This window comes from Convolutriloba macropyga, chromosome 12, assembly GCF_964194025.1.
Source record: "Convolutriloba macropyga chromosome 12, txConMacr16.3, whole genome shotgun sequence".
Classification (NCBI taxonomy): Eukaryota; Metazoa; Xenacoelomorpha; order Acoela; family Convolutidae; genus Convolutriloba; species Convolutriloba macropyga.
This window is the reverse complement of record NC_134479.1, coordinates 10553583-10578451: the sequence shown is the minus strand read 5'-3', so window position 1 is coordinate 10578451 and position 24869 is coordinate 10553583. Positions and strand designations below refer to the sequence as shown.

The 24869-nt window shown below is 35.1% G+C and overlaps 1 protein-coding gene across 1 annotated transcript in view; it reads right to left on the bottom strand.

Annotated features, from left to right (window-relative positions):
* Nucleotides 1-3757: 3757 nt before the first annotated feature.
* The window catches only part of LOC142350374 (uncharacterized), a 41382-nt gene continuing 20270 nt past the window's right edge, over nt 3758-24869 (bottom strand). Inside the window, exons 6-11 of the mRNA XM_075402221.1 lie at nt 21999-22769; nt 18641-18760; nt 17548-18063; nt 17228-17366; nt 9107-9312; nt 3758-5889 (exon numbers count right to left, since the gene is read on the bottom strand). Coding sequence (XP_075258336.1) covers nt 3758-5889; nt 9107-9312; nt 17228-17366; nt 17548-18063; nt 18641-18760; nt 21999-22769 — 3884 coding nt within the window. The remainder of the gene's footprint in view (nt 5890-9106; nt 9313-17227; nt 17367-17547; nt 18064-18640; nt 18761-21998; nt 22770-24869) is intronic.

Here is a 24869-nt window from a genome sequence, read left to right as displayed (position 1 = left end):
AGAGACAATGGGGAAACTCGAAGATGTATGCAAAGTGTGCACATTGGCCAAGATCACAAAGACTCCAGTACCAAGAGTGGCAGAGATCGAAGCAAAAATAAAGCTGGCGAGGGTGTTCACAGACGTGATGGGACCTTTCAGAGCAGAATTACTGTCATTCTTCCAATTCTTCATTGTGTTTGCAGACCAGTACATGAGGTTTGTGTTTGTGGTCTCGCTTAAGGCAAAGAGTGAAGCACTGGCCAGCCTAAAGAAGTTTGTTCTCATTGTGGGGACGACCAAAAAGCTGAGACAGGACAATGCGAAGGAGTTTCTCTCAGAGCATCTCAAGATGAACTGTTTAGATGCAGACATTCTACAGGAGAGGACCCTACCAAAGACGCCACAACAAAATGGTTTAGCTGAGAGTTTCAACAGGAGACTGCTGGAGATGGCAAGATGCTTGGTCCTTGACTCAGGTCTTCCCAAGATGATGTGAGGAGCAGAATTTCTTCACGCAACAAGGATCAAGAACTTGATTGTGGGAAAAGGAGAAGAAAATTTTCCAGCAGAGCGGATGCGGGGCATTTAACATAAGCTTTCAATTAATAAGCTATCTAATTTTAGTTGCACAGTCTTCATTAGATAGAGGAACAGAGACGTCAGCAAACTTGAACCCAGGGCACTTGAAGAACACTTTGTGGTGGGATTTGAGGGTTATACTAAAGGAGACAACGGATACCTGCTGAACGTACCCAATACACGCAAGGTGGTGGCAGTTCGAGATGTCATCACCAAGGAGTCCGACGTGGGCTCAATCCATGACAACACAGAGGCGCCCGACCTACTAGATGAGGGGCCACAGCAACTGGGGATCTGACACCCAGATGATAGTCATCAAGACAATGGCAACAAAGAGGAGCACGGCAACGAACTCCAAAGAGTTGAGGAAAAAGATGCAGAACATCCAAGCACAAAGACACAAGGGACAAAGGGGTTCAGTGGCACTGGCAGTGCAGCGTGACTTCAAGAAGGGACCCAAGAAAGGAAACTGAATTGGGTGTGGGATCCCTGGACACTTTGCCAACCCCTGACAACACAGACACGCCCGACCTATTAGATGAGGGGTCACAGCAACTGGGGATCTGACACCAAGATGATGATCAACAAGACGATGGCAACCTTGAGAAACAGGGCACATCTAACGCAACAAAAGAGGAGTGACATGTCGCAGTGAGCGTGAACACTCAAGAGACGACACTGGGAAGAGATGCCTCGGATGTTTAAGAAGCAGCACTAGATGAAGAATCTACAGCAACAAGAGGGAGTCTAAGAGACTCGGAGTCTCTGGAAGACAGTGACACCGAGGACTTCTCACAGTCAGAAACAGTTGGCTTCTTTGAAGAGGCACTGGAACAAGCGGAGAGGACAGAGCCAAAGACACGAGCCAGGAAATTTTTGGAGAATTCAAGACCCATCTTGCTGCGACTGAGGGTGACTATGTGGAACCCGAAACAGTCTAGGAAGCCGAGCATGGCAACGGCTTTGTCCAGTGGCGCCGGGCAATGAAAGATGAGGTCAAGGCACTCCATGACAACGAGACTTGGATTCTAGTGCGACCACCCACAGACAGAGACGTCATACCGGGCAAATGGGTCTACAAACTGAAATTGGGACCCAGTGGTCAGGTCGACAAATACAAAGCATGCTATGTGGCGAAAAGCGTCATACAAGTGGAGGGACTGGACTACTTTGAGACTTGTGCGCCTACCTGTGAGCCAGAGACATTCAAGATTCTACTTCAACCAACAGCGAAGCAGGGCCATGTGATGCACCAATTTGATGTCAAGACGGCTTTCCTGCACTCACCAATAGAGGAAGAAGTGTATCTCAAACAGCCACAGGAGTTTTTAAAACAAGGATTGGATAGATGGGAGTTACTACGTCGACTGAATAAATCAATTAATGCTTTGAAACAGACAGCTAAAACTGGTATAAGGAACTGGCAAACTTACTGAGACAGAGGTTCACCAAAAGCGGGAACGTTCATTGCCTGTGCACGAGAGCAGAAACAGAGGGTCACACCTTCATCTTGGTCTGGGTTGGCGACATCGTAGTAGCATCAAGAAGCATGACAGTGATCTCCGATATCAAAAAGGCACTCGAGTCAGCATTTCACATGGACGACAGAGGGAGATTACACTGGTTCCTGAGTCTAAGAATCAGACGAGAAGGCAAAGTCACAGTCGAACAGGAACGCTACATAGATACAATGCTTGAGCGGTTTCAAAAGGATCAATGCGAACCCTCAAGAACTCCAGCTGATTTGAATTTGAAATTTCAGACAGCACAGAACCGAGACAAAGAAGTGGACCAGAGGATCTACAGATGCTTGGTTGGATAACTTCTGTATCTGGCCAAACAGGCGAGGCCAGACACTATGTTCACAGTCAACATTCTGTCCAGACACATGAATGCACGTATCAATCAACACTGGCTCCGCGGAAAATGACTTCTCCGATCTCCTCTAGGTTCAAGAATTTGAAACTTACTTATACAAAAGAAGCTAAATATGATTTAGTGGTTTTTTTGGGGGAAAGTGATCCAGACTGGTCTGATGATGTGAGCAACAGAAAATCAATGACGGGCTATTACTTCAAGCTTAACGGACGTGGCGCAGAACTCAGATGTGGTGTCAAAAGGCAGACCACAGTTGCTCTTTCTTCGTCAGAAGCAAAATAACAGGGCATGGCAATAGCAGTTCAAGAAGCATGGTATCTGAAACAACTTCTGCGGGATTGCAGCATCCAACAGAAAAATGCAATAGCAATTGGAGAGGACAACCAGTTTTGTATCAAATTGTGCTTAGTTTGTATCAAAAACTTAGTCATGTACAAGAGGAGCAAACACATTGAGACAACATTTCACTTCATTCGGGACGAGACGGAAGATGGCACTTGGTCAATTCATTACGTTCTTACTGGCAAAATGGCAGCCGACATCTTCACAAAATCCTTACCTGTATCGAAGGTGGAAACATTCAGAACTGTTTTGATGGGAACAGACTCTACGCAATCAGCTCAATTCTGAGCAGAGGTGTTAGAAAATTCGATCAAACTATTCTCTTGAAATTAGTGAGAATTAATAGACAGAACGTTTAACATACCAATTTGCCAAGACAGGAGCAAATTGATATTAGTCACAAAATTTATATAAATGAACCGTCAAGAAATGGTGCTTAGAATCAATATTCAGTTCAAATTGGTGAATCTAGATAACTATTATTAGAGTGAGATCATTTGATGTAAAATCTTCCCAGCTTGTATTGAATGATTATGATACCACCGGAAATGTGAACGAATTATTAGAAAAGTGAAACTGCGTACCATTTATGGTATCCCCTGCGACTGATTTCTAGGATATTTGTTGAAGCAAACCATATTTGGTAATCGTTGCGACCCCCCCCCCCTCTGTAAATCATGGTGCTAAGATCATCGCACTGATAATGGGCATATAAACAGCTGATTCTTGAGCCTTTTTCATCCCCAAAATCAAATAACTATCTTCATCTTTTAATCAGATCTCTCCTATAAATCTCTGAATTCTACTGTAAATTATCATTATTGTTATTCTCTCATTTTGAGAAATTAATTTTTCTACTTAGTTAAAAACGCATTTTATTCCGCTTGCGAAACCCCATAACCCAACAACCTTCTAACAAAAACTTAGGATTGAACTTGCTCGATTTTTGAAACATAAGCTGTAATTACAAAAATGGCTATCTAATGAAACACTGGCAGAAAAGATTGGCAGAAAAATAACTATATTGAGAAGAAATGACTATCTCGATATCTTGAAAGGAGATGCCACAATACCTGTCCATGATGGATGTTGATATGGATCCTGGCGTAACAATATTAGTCAAGTGATCACAAGAATCAATCGATCCATAACGACGGTATGCCAGAAGCTCATCATAACTATAACCAGCCTGGTTATTGAAAACCAATCCATCGATAATCTCACTATGAACTATGTCGCTCATTTCGTAAAACGATATTTGCTGTACGTTATACACTAAAATAACAGCCGAACATTCGCAGTTGTAAGATGCGTGTTTCCAGTAATCCAATTCTGTGGACAGAAAACCCTCGCTGTTTAAAGATTGCCCTTTAAGCAGAGAAGATTCTAGAATATTTAACGTTTTTCCTTCTTTTTTAGTTGAACAAACAATAATCCGGCTAATGTGATCAAGTTGCAACGATGGATAACCAGAGAGTTCTACAAAACTGGGATAACCTCCAAAATTTAGTAAACCGCCAACTTCGCTGATTAATATATGATGTATATAATTTTCAAATTCCTGATTTTGGTTTTCATTTTGTTCGCAGAATTTTGCATCATAATTGTCAGCGTCACATATATTATCATAACCAATTGAATTCGGCAGAATTTGATAGGAATTGCAATGTTTAGAATTGCACCTTGAAATTGTTTGTTGATTTGACCTTATACTGATAAGGTTCGTTTTCACAGAATTCTGACTTCCCACAGAGTTTGTGGCGTAACAATGATCGCCAAATTTCACAACATCGAGATAATTTTTCCATATTTTTCCATAATTATTTTTAAAGCTGTGCTGATATGGTAAAAGTAACACCGTTTGACACGACGATTGAAAAATGTTTTCTGTCACTACATTAAAAATTGGTTTTTGGATTAAATTTGGCAACGTTGAAAGGCTATAAACTTGTAGTAAAGAACGATGATCAGAAATATCATTCTCAAAATTTTTGGAAACTAAATTTAATCCTGGAAATAAATTAAACCATACTACAGGTTTATTTTGTGAATCTAAAATTACTAAAGATAGAAGATCGAATAAGTTTAATATTTCAAAATTGTTTGAAAAAGAGTTGAAAAACTTGTAATAAGTGACATTAGCTTTAATTTCAACCATTTTGCCAAATATATCGATTTCGTTAAGCATTGCACTTCGACCGTTGTTTTGATTGGACTGATATGATAATAATTCTGACTCATTAATTGAGTCCAAATTTTCAGCAAATTTCCAAGCTTGACATTTTTCAGTTTCTTCCAAATTAGGTCGGAAAAATGAAATTTGATTCCGATTCAACTCATAAAACGAGGGTGTAAAAATAACAGGGTTAGTCCCTGGAAAAGATTCTTGAGACGAATTAGAGCTCCAACTCCATAGGTCAAGTTGGAGTTTTTCAATAACGTCCCAATTATAATTCAAGTACATAAAATCGCTATAAGAACCTTTGAATAATAAAACATAAACTTTGTTACTATTCGCTAAGCTCTCGTCAAGATTATAAATTAAACCATAATTGGAAACTTTCATAATTCCTGGAACAAAGCTCCGAACTAGTTTCGAACGTCTTTCATCCGTTCCAGCAATAAGCGAAAACGTTTCGTTTTGAAAAACCGATTCCTGTTCAAGATGAAACGAAATTTCAAAAGTACCGTTTTTATTCATAACAATTTTGTCGAATTTTGCAGATAAATTTGATTTTTGGTTAATACTTTCAATAACCGGGTTCCCATTTACATAACAGGGGTAATTTGGCCGGTTCAAAGTTGTCGGAAGTTGTTGCCAAGATTCAGTGACGTCACAATTGTTGAGACTTTGATCGTGAATTGAGTATTCGTCGACAACAATTTCAGTGACGTGACCTCTTAAAATCGTGTGAACTAAATCGGGTTCCATATTATTAGAGTGAGAAATGTGTGTTTTAGCTGTGACTGAAACTGCGTCGATTAATCCGTTCGTTTTCAAATGTGATCCCAGGTAAAAATTAGAAGAAGGTAAATTGTATAGGGCTATAATTCCACCGTTGTTATCGATGAAGTTCCCGTTTGTTAACAGGGAATCACGCTTTCCACCTAAAAGATTATATTAAACCAGTTGGATCTTTTCCGTATGTCTCCCCACCCCCAACTTAGTGGGTGCATAATATTTACACCCCCAGACGCACGTGCAATAACGTACTGGGGTGACACAAACGGAAAAAAATTCCAACAGTTAAGTGTCAAAATTGATTTCTGACTTTAAGATCATTGATAACAACGAGAAGTGAAATCAAATCAGAAAAAAATGAGAGCTCTAGGTATATGTTAGAGTATAGTTCTAGGAAGCCTAAGGCAATTAGAGCTCAAAGCCGAGGGCGCTTCCGCCCGAAGCTGAGCTTGAATTGCCGAAGGCTTCCCAGAACTATACTCTATTTTTTTAGACACCAATTTTGCTGTTCAAAACTCAAAGAGAGAATTCAATTAAAATTTATAGTAACATTGCAATTCTCGTGCAGCGAATCGATCCAACAATTGAATAATCGTTCAACCCAAAAATAATTTTTTTCTGAATTTCTCGATATTATTGTAGGAGCAAATGGATCGCAGAGGTCATCAGCCGGCTCTGTTGTGTCACTCTCATTGTCACTCTTTATGGTTTTGAGAAAAATGAGCAATTTATAAAAATATTTTTTTATATTGACTCAATTATAGACCTTAAAAAAGTCCTCTTTTCCGAAGTTGTTATATTTTGTGATCAATTCCTGTTTTCAATTATCCGCTTTATTTATCTCTGAAAAGTGCATGCTTTGTCTCATGAGAAAAAATTGGGCTTCCAATAAAATTTTTCAAGAAACATGCCTTAAGGCTTCCAAGAATTTTTTTCAAGAAGTTTGATCAGTTGGTTGCTCATTTTATACAATTTCGGAAGGTTGAACTCTTCGAAACAAGTGTGAAAGATGAGCGAAAAACTGACTAATTCAAAGACTGGTGTGACATGAAACGTGAAATCTTGAAAAAAAGTAGGACGCTTGAAAAAGTATGAAACAATGACTTCCTGCTTGATCAACTTTCAAAATTAGCAATCGAGCATAACTTTATTGTTGATTTTCTTTAACAGCCAAATTGAGGTCTAATTGATAACAATCAGCAAGTAAAGTAATTAGATAACACAATTTGATTCAAAGCTGACTGCATTATATGCGAAAGGGGGTTGTGAATGCAGAAAAAAATAGTCATAGCTAAACTAGAAAAAAGTATTGTACCTCAAGGAGTACAAATTTTGAGGTCACGTTTTGTTACTAGTCGGCAATATTCCGTTTATTTAATTAATTCAAACAGCCGAGCAACCAATTTCTGTTCTAATAGGAATTTCAATTAATATTAGTAAGTATAAAAATATGTCAAAAAAGTACATCCATTTTCCCAAAAAAAAGATCTTACGAAATGTGTCGTCTTTATGATTTGAAATGAAGTTTCGTCTATGGCGAAAATAAGGAAGTTGAACTTCGTCAGAAGAACAATGTCAACTAATTGTGGCAACGAACGGTTTATAAAGAGACAGCTCACTTCAAAACAGTCTATTATGAAAACGAAAAACCAATCAGATTCATTGCTTTAATAGTAGGGTTTGAGAACTACAAGATCGAGACAATTTTTACATTTTATACATGTGGTCGTTGTCAACGCTAATTTCCACGAGTGAATTGTGTATCGCTTCACAGAACTTAATTCAAGAAACAAACCGATGACATTTTTTTTTATTTTTTTTAAATCAACTTTTGTTTCAATATGAAACAATAAACATTCGTTGCAGCAGGTAAAAAGTTTAACTATTACTTCATTTCAAATCCGAAAAACTATTATAAAAAAGCTGAAAAAAATAGGAAAACAATAAGTTAAGCTAAGTTACTGTTTTGCCCAATTGTTTTTTTAATTGAGGAGTTCAACATATCGCATCACCGGGAGTTTTTAAGACTCTAGAGTAGTGCTATGGAAGCTCGCTTTTTCTTTAAAATGTGTACCAGTTTGTGCCTTCAGTCCCTTATTTTTCTGAGTGGATGAGGATCAACTGATAGCTACAAAAAAACAAAGAGATCGCTTGTATTTGGAACAAATTGTAAAAAAAATTAATGTTAACGTTTATCAAAGTTTTACCCCAGTCAACTTCGAATGGTTATGTTAAAACAATTAGCAAGAATCTTGCAAAATCTTACGAGACGATACATCGTCTTGCAACAATTCCCTCCAAAATTTTGCAGGATAACCATTCGTCTCGCCAGAATCTTGCAAGATAATCATTTATCTTCCAGATATGCAAATAATTGGAGCTTGACCGAACAAGACCAGTATGAAAAAAATAACAGTGTAAATTTGAAAGTTTGGATTGAAAAATAAAATTGTGGAGATAACAGAAGGTCAAGGGAACAATTCGAACTTTTTGAATAGTTTTCTATCTGTGCTTGCAGTACTCAATTGTACGGTTGATTTTTTGCTGAGCTGGTTGTTCGCCAATAAAACACGTTTATGCTCTGTAATTATGTGTTCAAATTCTCTTAATATGTGGGCAACTATATCCCGGACAATTTTTGTTTAAAATGAAACATAATGCGTCTGTATCAACCAGTGAGATTAGAACTCGACCGAAAGAAACTTGCCAGAATCTTGTAAGATAACCATTGATCTTGCAAGATCTTGCAAGATAGCGATCGTATTGCAAAGTCTTGCAAGTTAACCATCGTCTCGCAATATCTTGCAAGATAAACATTTTTGCAAGAATCTTGCAAGATCTTGATTGTTGGCTTACATCTGGTCTGCCAACAATAAAATTTCTCGATGTTCTTGTTTGTTTTACGCAGAGCTAAAATGGTTGCCTTGTCAATGGCTGGAGCATTCGCGAAGGTTGTTTACCATTATGAAAGTTTGGTAATTGTTTTTCTTAGATAAGTTCAATGGGTTAAAGGTCCAAAATATCTAAGTTAAAATTTTTCGAAATTGGAAAGCCATATTAATGTTACAGTTTTCAAAACTCAATGGAACTCGTTTAAAAACGACCACCTGAAACAGCGATCAGATTGATAGTAGATACTATCGGTTGACTACAATTAGACAAAAATTCAAGCCCTGTCACACACCTTAAATTGCCAAACACAATTTTTTTTGTAACTCAAAGACACAATTAACTCCTTTGTTAGACATCTTTAGAATCGCTAAAGCCTCATCGGTTGAAATTTTGAGCAGATCAATTTGTTCTCTGTTCTCATCTTGAAAGACAAAAATTACTTAATTAAAAAAATGGTACGTAAGAACTCACTCGTGAACACAAATTTGAGGGCATCAGAAGATCCATTTGAGCACGTGATTGCCCTCGAATCATCTGTGTTCACAAACGACAGTCCAAAGTGACATCTTGTATGAGCGTCTACAAGGAAAGTGTTGTCAATGATGTGATAGCTCAAATTGTGTCCACTCAGTTCATTGGATTGGATGGTGACATTGTTGTGTCGTACGTCAAGGACCCTGAAAAATAAAATAGCAACTACATCAATCATAAAACTGAAACATATAGTTCGGAAAATATTCACTTGTTCTGAGCAAAATTTCTTTTTTGCCACAAGTTTGAAGTGCATTAAAACACACGTTTCCATAATCAATAATTGCTCCGACCCCTCTTGAGGGGGGAGGAACTATATACTCAAATGGGTTTTTTGATCAGTCAATTTTGGCCGATCGATATATTCATCGTACAGAGTTGAGACTGGTATCATTAGAAAGCTTGTCCAGCGTAGAATCGAGGTTTAAACTTTCGAGAAAATAGAGTGAACTCCGTTGATTTCATTCACCATTTTCCGGAATTTTTGACTAAAATTTCGCCAATTTTGATAAAACTTAATAAAATTTTTCAAAAAAATGTTGATTTTACGTTTAAAGACAGAATATACTGTCAGCTATTTTCATTGAATTTTTTTATCAGAAATTCCGGCTAAATGTTTCACAAAATTCAGATTTTTTCATCAAAAACAGCACGAAATAAGTTTCTTTAGTTCACTTTGATTAAATTTGCAGGAAGTACACACCCAAACACCACTAACACAATCTCTGTAAACTCAAAAGGGGGCTAATTTCACTTCAACTTCCGTTGAGAGTGCTCTTTAAATAAAACTTCGCCGTTTTTTGCTAACTTTATTCGTTGATTATCAAAAACGCAGCATTTATTTTTGCTTTTTTAACTAACAAAATATCTATATCAATGACATTCCAGAAATTAAATATTCCTAATGGACAATCAGCATTAGCAGGACTAGTTCTGTTCCAATCTTTCTTTTTATATTAATTAAATAACAGATCATTTCAAATCAAAGCTCACTAGTGATAGGTCCTAGTGGCTTCCTAATTAGCTCAAAATTAATTTATCTAGTTGATTGCCTGAAAGCTTATGGTCGTTTTGACTTTTAAAATATTTGATATTTAAACAATAAAAGGCTTATTGAACTTTGCCTCCAATTTTCTCTTAATTTGGTCAACTTGTAGCTTAGTGTCAGCAATCAAAGAGTGCTCCTTCTTTCTGCTGAATTCAGATGTGGTCTTTATTGCGGTTTTACGACTTAAGTTATGGTGTTCTGGCTTTGATACTACTAGATTTCACAAATTTTTTTTAATTTTTAGGTATTTGACCAATTTTCATGTTTTCTAGTTTTGTCAAATTGTCAGTTCATATATCACATTTTTCGCGCCACATATTTTTCTTATATCACAAAATAACGCACAGTTGATAATATTTAAATCCTTAAAGTTATAGATTGTGATTCTGTACCGCTTCGACAGTACTTTTTCGAAGAATTTAATTGAATTTTTAATTTTGTCTTTAACTATCGGTTTCACTTTGTCTTTTTAGTCGTATTTAACTTCCTGTACAATGGCCCGGTTTGATTGGCTTTTCCTGGAAGAGTAGATGAGCAGATGTTCTGATATTAGAAGATAGATAATGGCTTTCATGACTTTGAAAACAATTGTTTTTTCAAAATGAAAAAAAAAACATTTCAACTTCGCAATTTTGTTCCTTTTATTGTCCGTTTGTTACCTGGTCTCGTTAATTAAAGGTTAAAGATGACATTATTTTTGTCAAGGGAAGGTGTCAAAAGGGATTGGTGTCACAAATCAAATGTTTTTAAAGAATTTGTTATGACTTTACTGGCTTCGACACGGGTTTTTCACACAAAAAAAAAACAAATGAATTTTTGATTTTTGTCATATTTGACGTTCTTTTTATAGACGTAAGACATATTCTGGATAATTGCAGGTCTCAAGGGTTTCCTTTGGAAGAAGGGTCGAACAAATTCAAATTTTTCATTTTGAAATTAATGGCTTTTATGTCTTTGGAAACAAATTTTTTTCGAAAAAAAAAGTATTACATAAATTTGCAATTTTTTCTTTTTTGTCTAATTGTTGCTTATTTTCCATAAAGAGCCGCCACATAATACATTATCCTTGTTCGACGAAGGTGCAATCGAACATATTTTAGGGGCCAAAGTATGACTTTACTTCCAAAGAATTTTCTGGCAAGTTTTAATTGATTTTTAGTTTGTTGTCTGTTTATTGTTCTTTTTGTAACTGCATAAAAACTTGAATACCAAGAGTTCTTAATTCCCTTCTATAGAAGCAGTGGTAATTGTAAACCTATGGGATAATTTAGTTGATTCCTAATGGTTTTCATTACTTTGAAATTATTTGTTTTTTTTTAAAAATCGGCGAACTTTCTAACTTTAAAGTTTCTGTTCTTTTTTGTCTAATTGTCACCAAGTTTTATTATGAACTGGTGAATAACCATTTTTTCTGGTGAATTACAAGTTATTTTCTTTATTTTCAGTTTAATCTGACGCTATTTTGACTTTGTTATTAATTTTCGTTTTTTAAAACGGACATAAATTTTTTGAAGTGATTAATGTTTGTTGTTGCTGTTTGATTTTGCCGTTCGTCTTCGCTCGCTTTCTGAATATCGGCATATCTCATCAATCTAATGCATCATTTTTACTCCACTGAGTTTTTTGCTTTGGAGGCTATTTTTTCGTTCATACACCAGTTTTATTTTGAAAAATACTTGAATTTTTTGTGTTTTTCCATCTGGTTCTCATTTGGTAGACAATTATGCCAAAATTGTGGATGAGCGGGGTCGGAAACTTATGTGCGATTGCACAATACCGAGCCGCCTTGTCTATAGTAAGTATTCAAATGATTCAGAACAGCTCAATTTAATTTCAGTACTGGTTCAGATAGAAATCAGAAGAGACCATGTGTCGAATCCCGACTCTGTGAGTCTTAAACAATCTATACTCTGATTCATACCCAATTCAGTAATGATCGAGTTTAATTGAATTTTTTAAATTTGTCTTTAACTGTCGTTTTTACTTTGTCTTTCTAGTCCTATGAAATTTCCTGAAAATGACTCTGTTTCTTTGGCTTTTCATGGAAGAATAGATGAGCTGATATCCTGATATTAGAAGATAGCTGATTGCTTTCTTGACTTTGAAAAAACCGTTTTCCAAAATAAAAAAACACTTTAACTTAGCAAATTTGTTCCTCTTATTGTCAGTTTCTAACCTAGTCTCGTTAATTACAGCCCAACTATGACATTTTTGTTGTCATCAAATAGGATTGGTGTCACATAATCAAATGTTTTTATAGAATTCGTTATGAATTTACTGGCTTCGACACAGGTTTTTCACAAAAAAAAAGTACATTAATTTTTGATTTTTGTCACATTTGAAGTTTTTTTATTGACGTAAAACAAATTCTGGATAATTGCAGGTCTCAGGGGTTTCCTTGTGAAGAACAAAAGAACCTATTTAATAATTTTATTTTGTAATTAATGGCTTTCATGTCTTTGGAAATAATCTTTTTTCGAAAAAAAAAGTATTACTCAGTTTTGCTTTTTTTGTCTCCTGGTTACCTACCTTCATTGAAAAGAGTTCGCACAATACATTATCGGAGTTCAAAAAAGGTGCAATCGAATATATTTTGAGGGCCAAGTTATGGCTATACCGCTTCGAAAATGTTCTCTGGCAAGTTTTAATTGATTTTTGTTTGTTGTCTACTTGTTGTTCTTTTTAACCGCATAAAAAATTGAATACTGACAGTTCTTATTTCCCTTCCAACGAAGCATTGGTAATTGTACACCAAAAGGATATTTTACTTGATTTCTAATGCTTTTCAGTACTTTGAAATTAATTGTTTTTTTTAAATAAGCAAATTTTTCAAATTTACTGTTTTTGTTCTTTATTGTCTAATTGTTACCAAGCCTTATAATGGGCTCCTCCCATATCTTTTCTGGTGAATTACAGGTTGTTTTGTTTAATTTCAGTTTTATCTGACGCTATTTTGACTGTGTTATTAAGTTTTGTTTTTCAAACGGACATAAATACTTTGATGTAATTAATGTTTGTTGTTGTTGTTTGATTTTGCTGTTCGGCTTGACTCACTTTCTTATTATTGGCAGATCTCATCATTCTAATGCAGATTTTTTTACTCCACTGAGTTATTTGCTTTGGAGGCTATCTTTTCGTTCATACACAAATTTTTTTCCATCTGTTTCTCATTTGGTAGACAATTATGCCAAAATTGTGGATGAGCGGGGTCGGAAACTTATGTGCGATCGCACAATACCGAGCCGCCTTGTCTATAATAAGTATTCAAATGATTCAGAACAGCTCAATTTAATTTCAGTACTGGTTCAGATAGAAATCAGAAGAGACCATGTGTCGAATCCCGATTCTGTGAGTCTTAAACAATCTATACTCGGATTCATACCCAATTCAGTAATGATTGAGATTCTAATACTAGGAGAGTTATTTACGAGCAAAGAGAAACATAAAAAACCCTCCTAGATACTAAACAGAATCCTGCTGATACCATTTCTAATTGTTCGACCCTCCCTGTAACAAGTTTTAGGAACTATAATTCTAGCCCAATTTTTGGTATCCCGATTTTGACCGATAGATGTCTTTTGCGGATAAACAAAAATGGTACCATGTAAAATTTTTGATTAAACTCATTCCATGGTTTTGGAATAAAATTGCGACTTGATATAAAGTCTGACCAATAAAAAGATTTAAAAAACCTGATGGTCTGTCGCTTTTATGGCACTGATGTAATAAATCTCTCTTAGCGACGCCAGTTCACAAAAAATTATTGCTAAGTTTACAATCAATCTGTAAATTTAACAGCCCAAAAGGCTATAGAAGTTTAAACGTAAATTAAATGGATCTATTCTGATTCCCCCCCCCCCCCAGTGTTTTTTACGCCCCCAGGTACAAATTACAATTTGTTATATAGCACGTTACATTTAAAAAAATAACACGTGCGCCTGGTGGCGCAAAAAGATATCAGCCCACTAAGCTGGGGGGCCAAAAGAGAATAGAGCCAATTAAATTTAGAAAAAGTTGCAACTCGATGAACGGTTATTAAATAATAATTTTTAAATCAGTCGAGGTACTCATATATTTTTCAAATCATTTATGATTTTAAAAAAAAATTAAATCAGTCATGAGGTCTTCAAATCTATATATAAAAACCAAACCAAAAATTTCTCTCATTTTCACAGGTAACTCTTAGCTGAGCGTTGCCCTTAAAAGCTACGCTTTGCGCATAATTGGTTGAGCCTGTATTTATGTACAACTTATAATTCATACCCAACGTATACAATTGGAGGTTTAAAGGAACATGACTATATAAATGGAAGTATGATTCCACAATCAATAGAAAATTTCAATGGCCGGCTGCATCAAAAAGGAGTCTTGTCAGCTGCTGATAAAATTGACCGCAATTAATTGCTATTTTTCAAAGTTAAGATTCACGAAACTATTTAAATATACGCTCCTTTTTATATATAACGGAAAATAGTCAGTTTTAATTTAAATTAGCGTGGCTTATCTCCGTACGTGATATTTTTTATCAAATTGATGCCAAAATTTAATAAAACACAACTGGTAGAGTGCTGTGATATCTTCAAGACCTTAAGTCTCGAGTTTTTTTTTAAAAAAAAATAGGAATGAAGAAGAAAAAATTCCATTTCTTTTTACTATTGGCTGACATGACATAATTTCACTAAGAAGTGGTATAACTTAAGTGTTGTCCTGATTGGCTGCCCTTAAATGAACCTCAATTACTCAGTTGCTCTTAAATCTCTCAATTAAAGCAAGCAACAGTCTCTTTCAGAGTCAGGAAAGTCCTTTTTGAATGAGGTAAGTCACGTGTATCAAAACATCTACTCGCCCAAATGAACATAAAACTCGCTCTACAAAGATTGAAAATGACGTACGCAGTTGAATTTGCATGAACGAATAAATAAGATTTGAAGTGAGCATGACGTCAGGTCGTACAAGAATCTTGTCGACAAGCAAAAAACATAGTTGTATGACTCCAAAACCAACTGGAAGTACGATATGAACTAAATCGCACTGACCTACATAAACAATGAATTTAATCATAGAAACTATTCGGAAAAACACGTAGGCAAAGTGAATGGATCAGAGGTAGGAAACGAAAAAAAAACAATTTTACAATTTTTTTGAAATTCTCTTCACGTATCGGCTTAAACCTATTTCCAGCATAACCTTAAATGCCGTTCTCCTCAGCCAATAGCGCTTAACCCAAATTATCAAAGAGGAAAATCGATCAAGGCCGAGAAAAACACTAAACTAAAAAACGACGGAATATATAAAAAATACATTTCGGATAATAGCTGTTCTTAATCTTCAGCTTTACTGTACATTTTCACTTAATATACAACTGATGGACAAATGATAGACTAAACAACAGAAACGAAAATTGCAGTAAAAACTGACAGAAGGAAAAACAAATTAATATGAAGAAAAATTCCATTAACACGACTGATCTCACCATAGAGATTCTATCAAACTCCAGGTGAACCCGGTTACTTGAATAAATTTGAGAGCGCGAGAACAACCATGTGGTCATGTTTTTAGTCAATGCGATTAAAAATTCTGCATAAACTAAAACCCACTACATTCAAATAGATCTACATCTTTTTCATCATGTTTTCTCACAGCACTTAATATGAAAACAGGGGAGCGAAAGATGGAGAGAAAAGTCACCCGGTACAAGTGTCCGGCCACAGTTAAAAATTTTTGTAGTATTGATCGTTCTCTAAATCGTTAATTCATCAGTAAGCTACGAAACTGTCGATGCCTTCACAAAATGCTATACCTAGACGTCATAACAATTGTTCTAGAAGAATATTTCTTCTAAAAGAAAAATCAGTTTCTTAACTGAAAAAAAATCAGTTAAATCAATGGCCCACCACACCCGACAGATAAACGAAGAAAGAATGCAAAGAATTATTAATAAAAAAATGAACTAATATTTTTTTTAAAAAAACCAACCCATCTATCCCTTAATTGGCTCGTCTTAATAACTCTGCCCATATAAAACCTCTAATTGAAATATTGAACAAGAAAATGTTGTACAAATTGTATGAAACGTAAAAAACATTTAGCCTTAAAACTTGAAAGATAGACCAATAGGCCCCAAAAATGACTTAAAGTGATCATCTATCTGTAGCAAAATCAACTGAAAGTCAATAAAATTGATTTGAAAAGACCACAACAACAATTAGAAAGACTAATTATCAAAAAAATCTGTGAATGTTCAAGAAATTTTGGCAAGGACACAAAAAGCTTAAAATATGTCTATCAAGAATAAAAGACAAAATTGGCTCAAAAATGCATCTGGCAGTTTATTATTTGCTTCAAATGGTCCGAAATCTTGCTATCATAGTGTCATTATCAGCTAGTACATAGTGTCCAGAAAAATGCCCCACGTGAACAGAAAACAATAAGCGAAATTATTTTCAGAAGTATTTTTCTCACTCCCTCAGAAAGATAATAATAAAAGCCAGTCTATTTCTTTTGCCTTTTGTTCAGTCAGATTTAACTTAACTCTTTTTCAAAAGCTTCATTGAAGTATTCATCCTGTTGCTGTGTAACACGTAACAGACTCATAAAATATAGCCAAAGGAATTCCGGAAACAATTCGAAGTACGAATTCGAAGTAGGAAGACGTTTTTTGCCTGCCAAGATTTGGATTTAGACATGCCAAGTCCTGCCAAGACTTGGATTAAGACTTGCGAAGTCTGACAAGTCTTAAATGTGTTATGATCATAGCTCTGAATCAGTAATGATACCTAGACTTGGAATTAGACTTGCCCGGTACTGATATTGACTTGGCGTTCGGTACGGGAAGCTAACGAAACGCTAACCAAATAGCGATATATATATATATATATATATATATATATATATATACATACATATAATATATATATATATATATATATATATATATATATATATATATATATATATATATATATATATATATATATATATATATATATATATATATATATGTATATGGTTACCTGAATAAGGTGTGATAACTTTTATCTTCGCAGGTCCCAATTACCATATTAGGAATTTGTTTGCTTTCCAAGTTTCTTTGTGACTTTGTCATCAAACATCGCGAATGATTGTTTTCCATCCTCACAGATATTAGTTCGCCTGAAAAATTGCATTCTAAAGAGACAATTTTTTAACATCAAATTAAAAAATTAGTGATTTGCTGCACAGTTTCTGAAAATTCAAGAAAACTTTTACAGATCTTATGTATGCAGGCGGGTTGCTTAAATTGATGGAATGTTAGTATTCGAGAATGTTTGTCCAAAATTTTAGAAACCCTTACCCTTCTGAAAAGCTCGAATGGACATTAACCCAAACTCGTTGGGCCGAAGGTTCGCCAAGTCGAATATGTGTGTTGCTGCATGATCACGGTACCACGAATACAGGACCAAGGTCAAGTCAAGGTCACCTTTTGGGACATTGTTGTGCTCATGCTGAGTAGTTTGCGACCTTCTGCCCTCTATTTCTATGAAGTCATTTTGGTCCAAGGACTTCTGATCAACATTCACTTCATTTATGCTAATTTTTAGATCTTCATTCGGCGAGCAATTATTACTGGTCCAGGGGGAAATTTGCGACCTCTCATTTGAGTTCCACTTTGAATTGCAGAGATGAAAGTTTTGAATTAGTTTATCACTCTTGATAGAGAAATTTACAAGTAATGAGCAATTTGCACTGTAGCTGGTTTCAGAGCAAACTCTGAAGGTTTTGTCTTTAACTGGGTGGAATTTAGTCGCGCTAGAATGAAATCTCTCCGCTTCATTTGGAGCGAAGCCGATGTAGTCCAGTCTGTCATCTTCTGAAACATTGAAGATATAGATAAATATCGACAGAACGAGGCTGAAAACAAAGAGCCAAACAAGTACATTAAAAAACAAATAAGTTATATATGGTTAAATATGGCTAAATAGGTTAAAATGGTTAAATATTTCCATGTTCACCAATTGATGGTTCTGAAAGTTGAAAATTTGTAAACAATAATAATAATGAAACAATCGATGAAATTTCATTTCACCATTTAGGTTGTTCCCATTATAGGTAATGATTCAAGAGAAGGTTCTCATGCTGACTTAACGTAGAAAAAAACGGTCAACGTTTATTTGATTGTTAAACTGTTTTTCACATTGTAGTTTGTTCCAAGTCTAAATACTACTTTCTATCAATGATCTATTGCATCATTTGCTTAGATCTTTTCTATACTAGTAACTGTTTGCTCATCTTTTTTTTGCTAAAATTGCACTCGCGTTGTTCATTCCAGCCAAGTTTCTGCATAACTTCCACATGAAGTATCATTAAGCTAAATTTTGAAGTTAACCAACAGAAAACATCTTAATACAACCATAAATAAATCAACAAATATCTATTCAAAAAATTACCTTGTAAATAGAGCGACAGGTTGAATGACAATACGGCATATCCATTCTCACTTGCTTGTGCCATGATATTCAATCTCTTCCCATTTTCACTGTTGGCAAAATGAACCTCCAAAGTAAACCCTAAAATAACCAGAACTCCAATCAAACTCAGTAGCATGATATTTCGACAACTCTCATTCACAATGCATTCTCAACTCTACGCCAAAATGTGCAAAGAAGATCAGCTTACGAAACATAATGTATTTTTGGAAATTAAAACTTTGAAATAAAGAATAAACGAATTACTTAAATCTTTAAAATTGAAACTCATTATTGTACAAGCATCCAGTTCATGAAAAGATGACGCAGAATGAAGACATCCAGGTGTTTGGGACTGTTTTGATCTTTTTTACATAAAGCCTTAAATTCGAATCTTCCTAAAATAAGAATAACAATTTCAATCAGATTTCAGTTGTCCTAACAAGAAAATTAAACTCTTCCTAAATAATTTTGTCGAAAAATCAACAAACATTGACAGGCCACTTATAGAAAATAAAATTGTGTGTATTCAGTACTCGCATCTTCATTAGTTTAACATGTCTTGGAACAATTATTTTCGAACTGTCCGAAAAACAAATAAATTTATCTAAGCGCAACGATTAAGCAAACTAAAAAATCAAGATGAAGAAGTTCTTTCAATAACAGATTCACAATCTTGAAAATATTATAATAAGATTTGACAGACACTAATTGCAGGAGAGAGCTTTTCAAAATTCATAACTTGAGCGAAACTTGAGCACTATAAACACTTCTCTGCACTTGCCCGAGAACTAAACTCAATTACGGGAATCATCTGTCCAGACACTTTCTAAAAGCTGAATTATCAGCACAACAGAACATGTGCAATAAGCGACGAATAAAAATCATCGAGTCATTTATTTAATCCTTTTTAGAACATTGATTTACAGTTCCTTAATTTCTAGGAAATAAAGTGCTTAAATTTAGTGGCAAGATGTCTATTTGTCATATGCAAAAACAATCATCTATATTTTAATCAAAATTGATTATTAAAAGATTGAAAATTCAGTATTTCTGTTTCCTTTATTTTCTCTTGCTGTTCAACAGTGTTCAACGTCCTTCAGTAATCAAGCCAAAAAATTTAATCCTTTTGAAGTAAGAGCTCTCAAATTGATGTTTCAAAATTTATATTTAAATGATTTAAAATATTATATTGTTTTGATGCAAGTATATTTAACAACATGGTTATAGTTTGAAATTACTTAGTTCAAAAAACGAAGGAACATTTTCAAAATTAGAAAAAATATGAAGGACTGATTGATCTTACGTCAAAGGTAATCAATTTCTCCAAACGGTCTTCAGTTTTCATTTATCAGCAAATACGAACTGCCGAACAACAAGCTGCCACTTTATTTTAAAAAGTCTGTTACAAAAACAGTCACTAAGAAACAAAACGCTGGAAAAGTATAAGTCAACTGATTTTGAAATATCGAAAACTGTTTTTAATCATGTCTCCCATATTGTTGAAGGCAAACAATCTTGTGGAAAACCTCATTGCTTGAACAATAGTGATATGCCTTTTAACATATTTTACAAGATACGGAAAAGAAACGTTTTTAAAAAGTAACAACAAATTGTACAACGTTTGCAAAAACTTTCAACAAAACTTTAATTTCATGACTCTTTTCTATACTATGGGTGATTATTAATGAACTGTATACAGACTGAAGATTTAAAAGAAAGCTAAATAAGTGACATAAAACCTTCGATCACAACAATCACAGTATCAAAATTGTGGAAAACATGGGAAAAGAAAGACTGAGATTAATCTCTTTTCACTTCAACCAAATTCTAATAGTAGTAAAGTAGATGGTAATAAAAAACAAAAAACTTAGCGCAAGCTTTCTGATTGGCCCCAAACTAGAAAAATTTCATCTAAATCTGTTAAAACAGTGAATCTAAATGCCTACTTGTAAAATCTTGAAGCAAATAAATTTAGGTAAATAGGTTGAATATCACAATCGTTGAAATGGACACAAAATGGTCGGAAATGGTAAAAGTTATGGCCAACAGGAGCAGAAACAATAAAACCTGATAAAACCATGCATGAAATTCAAAAATCTCCAGTTACTCCTTTAAACAAAACATTATACGATTGAGGGATTTTCTAATGATAACAGTCATTTTTTATATGTTATTTTATCCGAATAAAGATACACGTTGTGTATAAGTTTACTCTCCTCATTATTCGAGGTCAAAACAATAAATTGCCAAAAGTGGTTTATCGTGGTAAATAAATCACGAAGTGTCAAACACTATTTAACTGTGTTTTGAGCGAGAAGAAAAATAAGAATTTATTAATCATTTGTATCATAGTACAGCATGCTCACGGTTAGCAAGAAGTAACTACAGTTGATACTCGGAAAGGACAGGGAACGGGGCCCTATGGCCCACACTAAGCCTGGCCTATTTACTCTCGAACTCATTAAAAAATTTAACCAAGAAACTTATTCAAAAAAAAGAAGTTAATAAAAAAAGTTAATCAAAACGCGAAATGAAGTAGTGAGATGAAATTTTTACAGATGAACAATAAAAACCCAGAAATTAATCAAAATGAAGAGTTGCAGAGCAAAACATTAGCAGCATTCGAATTAACATTTAAATCCGACAAATTAGGAAACTGACAATGACCAGATATCAGTAAAAACGCAAACAACTCAAAATAATTTTAAAGTCGAAACTTTCTAGCACTTATTACAAGCTATTAAAAATTATGGCAGCGCCCTCTGAGGCTACTGACGGCAGCATGCACCATATTACATATTAGCCGACACGAACGGCAAGCTACCGTTCGAGGCTAAAGGATACATAATTGTCGAACCGAACTGTTTAATTTCCTTCAAATTAACTTTTCGAGACTCGCAGTCAGTGGCAAAGCATCATTGACATCACGTGTATTATAATTTATTATGTCGATGTTGCGGCTCTGGCATGCGGGACACTTCAATTCAGGGCAAGGTCAAGATTACCGAGTTCATTGCAACATCACAAGATCTAGCAAGATATCTGGTCCTTTCATTAAAGCCAGAGCATTTTAAATGCATCACTATCCTTTCTAACCGCTTTGTTGTATTTTAAAACAACAGTTGATTTTTTATTGTTGCTTCTGAACAGTTGATGAGCTAGCTTTTAATTAATGTATAAATATAAAATAGAAGTAGAAAATTTTACATTTTTCATAAGGTCGATTTGAAATGATGAAAGGAGATTCAAATTCCTTTGTCAAAAAATTCTGAAATATCTTCATGAACGCAATATTAAAATATAAGAATCCAGTTGTTATACATCGGAAGCGACTTACCAACATTCTCATTTTCTCTATTTCTGCAGAAAAACTCGGCAAATGACAACTCATTGAGGTCAAGCGACAAGCTTACTTCTGTCATGACAAAATCTGACTGTTCTTCGAAGTTGGAAGGGACAATATTTGAATTATAGCAATCATTGATTCGACCGATTGTTGGGCTAGATTTCTGCTCAAAGTTTTTACCACAAAAGCTGTAATCAATAAAACTTTCTCCGGCAAAGTTAATCGGCAAAATAAAATTATTTGATTGATTTGAGACTGCAATTTTGTTGTGTAAACCGACTTGCAGATCAATTTGATTCGTTTTTGAAACAAATTTACGCTCGTTATTTCGATAAGTAACTGCGCCGCATGCAAAAATAACCAATAAATTTTCACTCCACGTAAAATTGTAACGACTTTTAGTCTTTTCGTTATATTTCTGATCGTGAAGGTTAATTTTCATAAATGGAAATTGAGACGAAGGATTATGTATGTAATCGATCAAACGATATGAAAACTTGGAAATAAAAGTTGGCGCGCTGAAGTTGAAATCACATTCGAAGTTTGTCAAATAATCGAGTTCTAAAGATGAAAAAAACTCAACCGTAATGTCCGATTCGGTAACCAGGACCTCGTTAATGATGAATAAATTATGCGATAGTTGAGAAGATGAATACAATTGCGGACATGTATTAGGTTGGCCTGGTGATTGCTTTGAAGCCCACAGAAATGATGCGGGTGAAAATTGCTCCTCGGAGAGACAACGCGATAGGCTCTGCTGATCTAAAACACATAGTTATATTCAACAAAATTACAGCTCAAGAATATTTCAAAATATTGCAGGTCTATCACATAATAATGGGTAAAAATTCCTATTATTTCAGACGCTGTTGCACAGAAAAGTTCCAGATCGGCTGTTGAGAAGACAGAAAACCGCCACCATAATATTAGGCCCGAAAATTCTAAAGTTACACAAATGCTTGAAACTTGTGGAAACATTTATCAACGTTCAAGTGCAGAAGACTCGGCAATTAGTGCTAACCTTTACCTTGCTAAAAACGTCGATACAATCAACCTTAACGCACTTATTTGCAAGCTTATAAACTTTGTCTTGTCTCTGGCTTCAGTTTCATTAAGAATTTTGCTGATCACTGGGTGTTTTTTATTAAGAATAAAATTTCATCAGACATACTCATCACCAGTGCTGGATGTCAGGTTTCAGTATTTGCAGCATTGATGTTTGCAGTGTGTATTAATGATTTTGTTTCCTTATTTGTTGAGTTTTTTAATGATTTTGTTGATTTTAATATTGATTTTGTTTGACATTTTACATTTATTTGCAAATGACACCAAAACAAATGGGAATCAATTTAATGTATATTTTATCCATGATGAATTAACTAAAGCAACAAATTGGCTGACAGACAACAAAATGGATTTCAATACGCAAGAAACCAATCGTTTTGAGTTCAATAGAATTGATCAACAATAACGACAATTTTTTTAAAAAAAAACTTCAAATTCTATTCAATATTCTATTGATTTAAAATGCGTGTACAAAAAGCTGCAGCGTGTTCCCTTATCATCCAATTGAAACGCAGCTCATTGAGAACGAACTCTGTCGTACTTTATTATTTTGTTGTGGTGATTTGCGGTGCGAGATTACAGAGAGAATATTATTTGACTATTCGCGGCGCGAGATCTACTTTCACTTTTGTTTCGCTTACTTGCGGAGCGGGAAATCAAGAGAAGGTTTTGCAAACTGCATTGAGTTGCAGAAAGTCAGAACAATGAAATTAATAAACTGAAGCCACTCGGGCACAACGTGAATGCTTGATCAGACATGTCTGATCACGAAGCGGGAAACTAACCAGACAGTTGAAACAAGATCATAAGATTAAGATTAAAATAATGAACTAAATTAAAGGCATCATATAAATTTTACTGCATCAATGAAATTGAAGAATAAATGAATGTTCGGGTATCACATACCCTTTGCAGCAAGAGAAAATTGTAGAATACAATTTTCAAAATTTATATAATAACAATATTTACAAATTAATACAAGTCCCCGGTTAAATAGATAATATCAATATATTTACTGGTTATCATAGCTAAAAATACGATGATTAATACAATATACGATGTTTTTTGCAGTTTTCGAGCATTACATATTCCAATCTTCATTGTCAGAATCTTGCTTCTCTGCATCGAGGGCTGTCATCGTCCGAACCAACGTCGGGGTGTCCATATATAGCAGAGGCGTATTTCGGGTAGCGGGAGGCGAGACAGAGCCGATACGGGGTGACACATTTTGTTCCTCGGGTTGATTTTCCACAATTTGCTGTACCGATTCGACAATGGTGTCAGGTGGTGCAAAATTTTCCACATCACCCGCTCGGCGGGGTCGTTTCGGTGGAGGCAAGATATCAGACGCTAGTGGAGAAGTCTCGAAGCCATAATATGATGGGCTTCGACGGGTACGGTCGAAGTACGCGTAATAGATGATGTTGTGGCCGGATTAGTAGACGTAGTTGTGGTTGGTTCGCTAGTCGAGAGTGGAGGTTGTTGATTGCGTATCGCAGAGAAGTTTGGTAATTTTGGGATGAGTCCCCGCATCGCGCGTGAGATGTTCGATCTTTGCGATGAAACCCCGCTGCCCGGTTCTCTCTTCCTGTGCTTCATTTTCTTGTCACCCTTTTGCTTCCGGGTGAACTCTTTGATATGGCTGTGAATCAGCTCTTCCACGACTTTTTCTCCAGAACGGGGTCCGCGTCTATCAGCATAAACTTTCAGTCGAGTTTGCCTCTCCAACTGTGTGACAAATTTCGCAATATCGCTATTGCGAACTGTCACCACTTGCTTGCCCGGTTCTTTTATGGT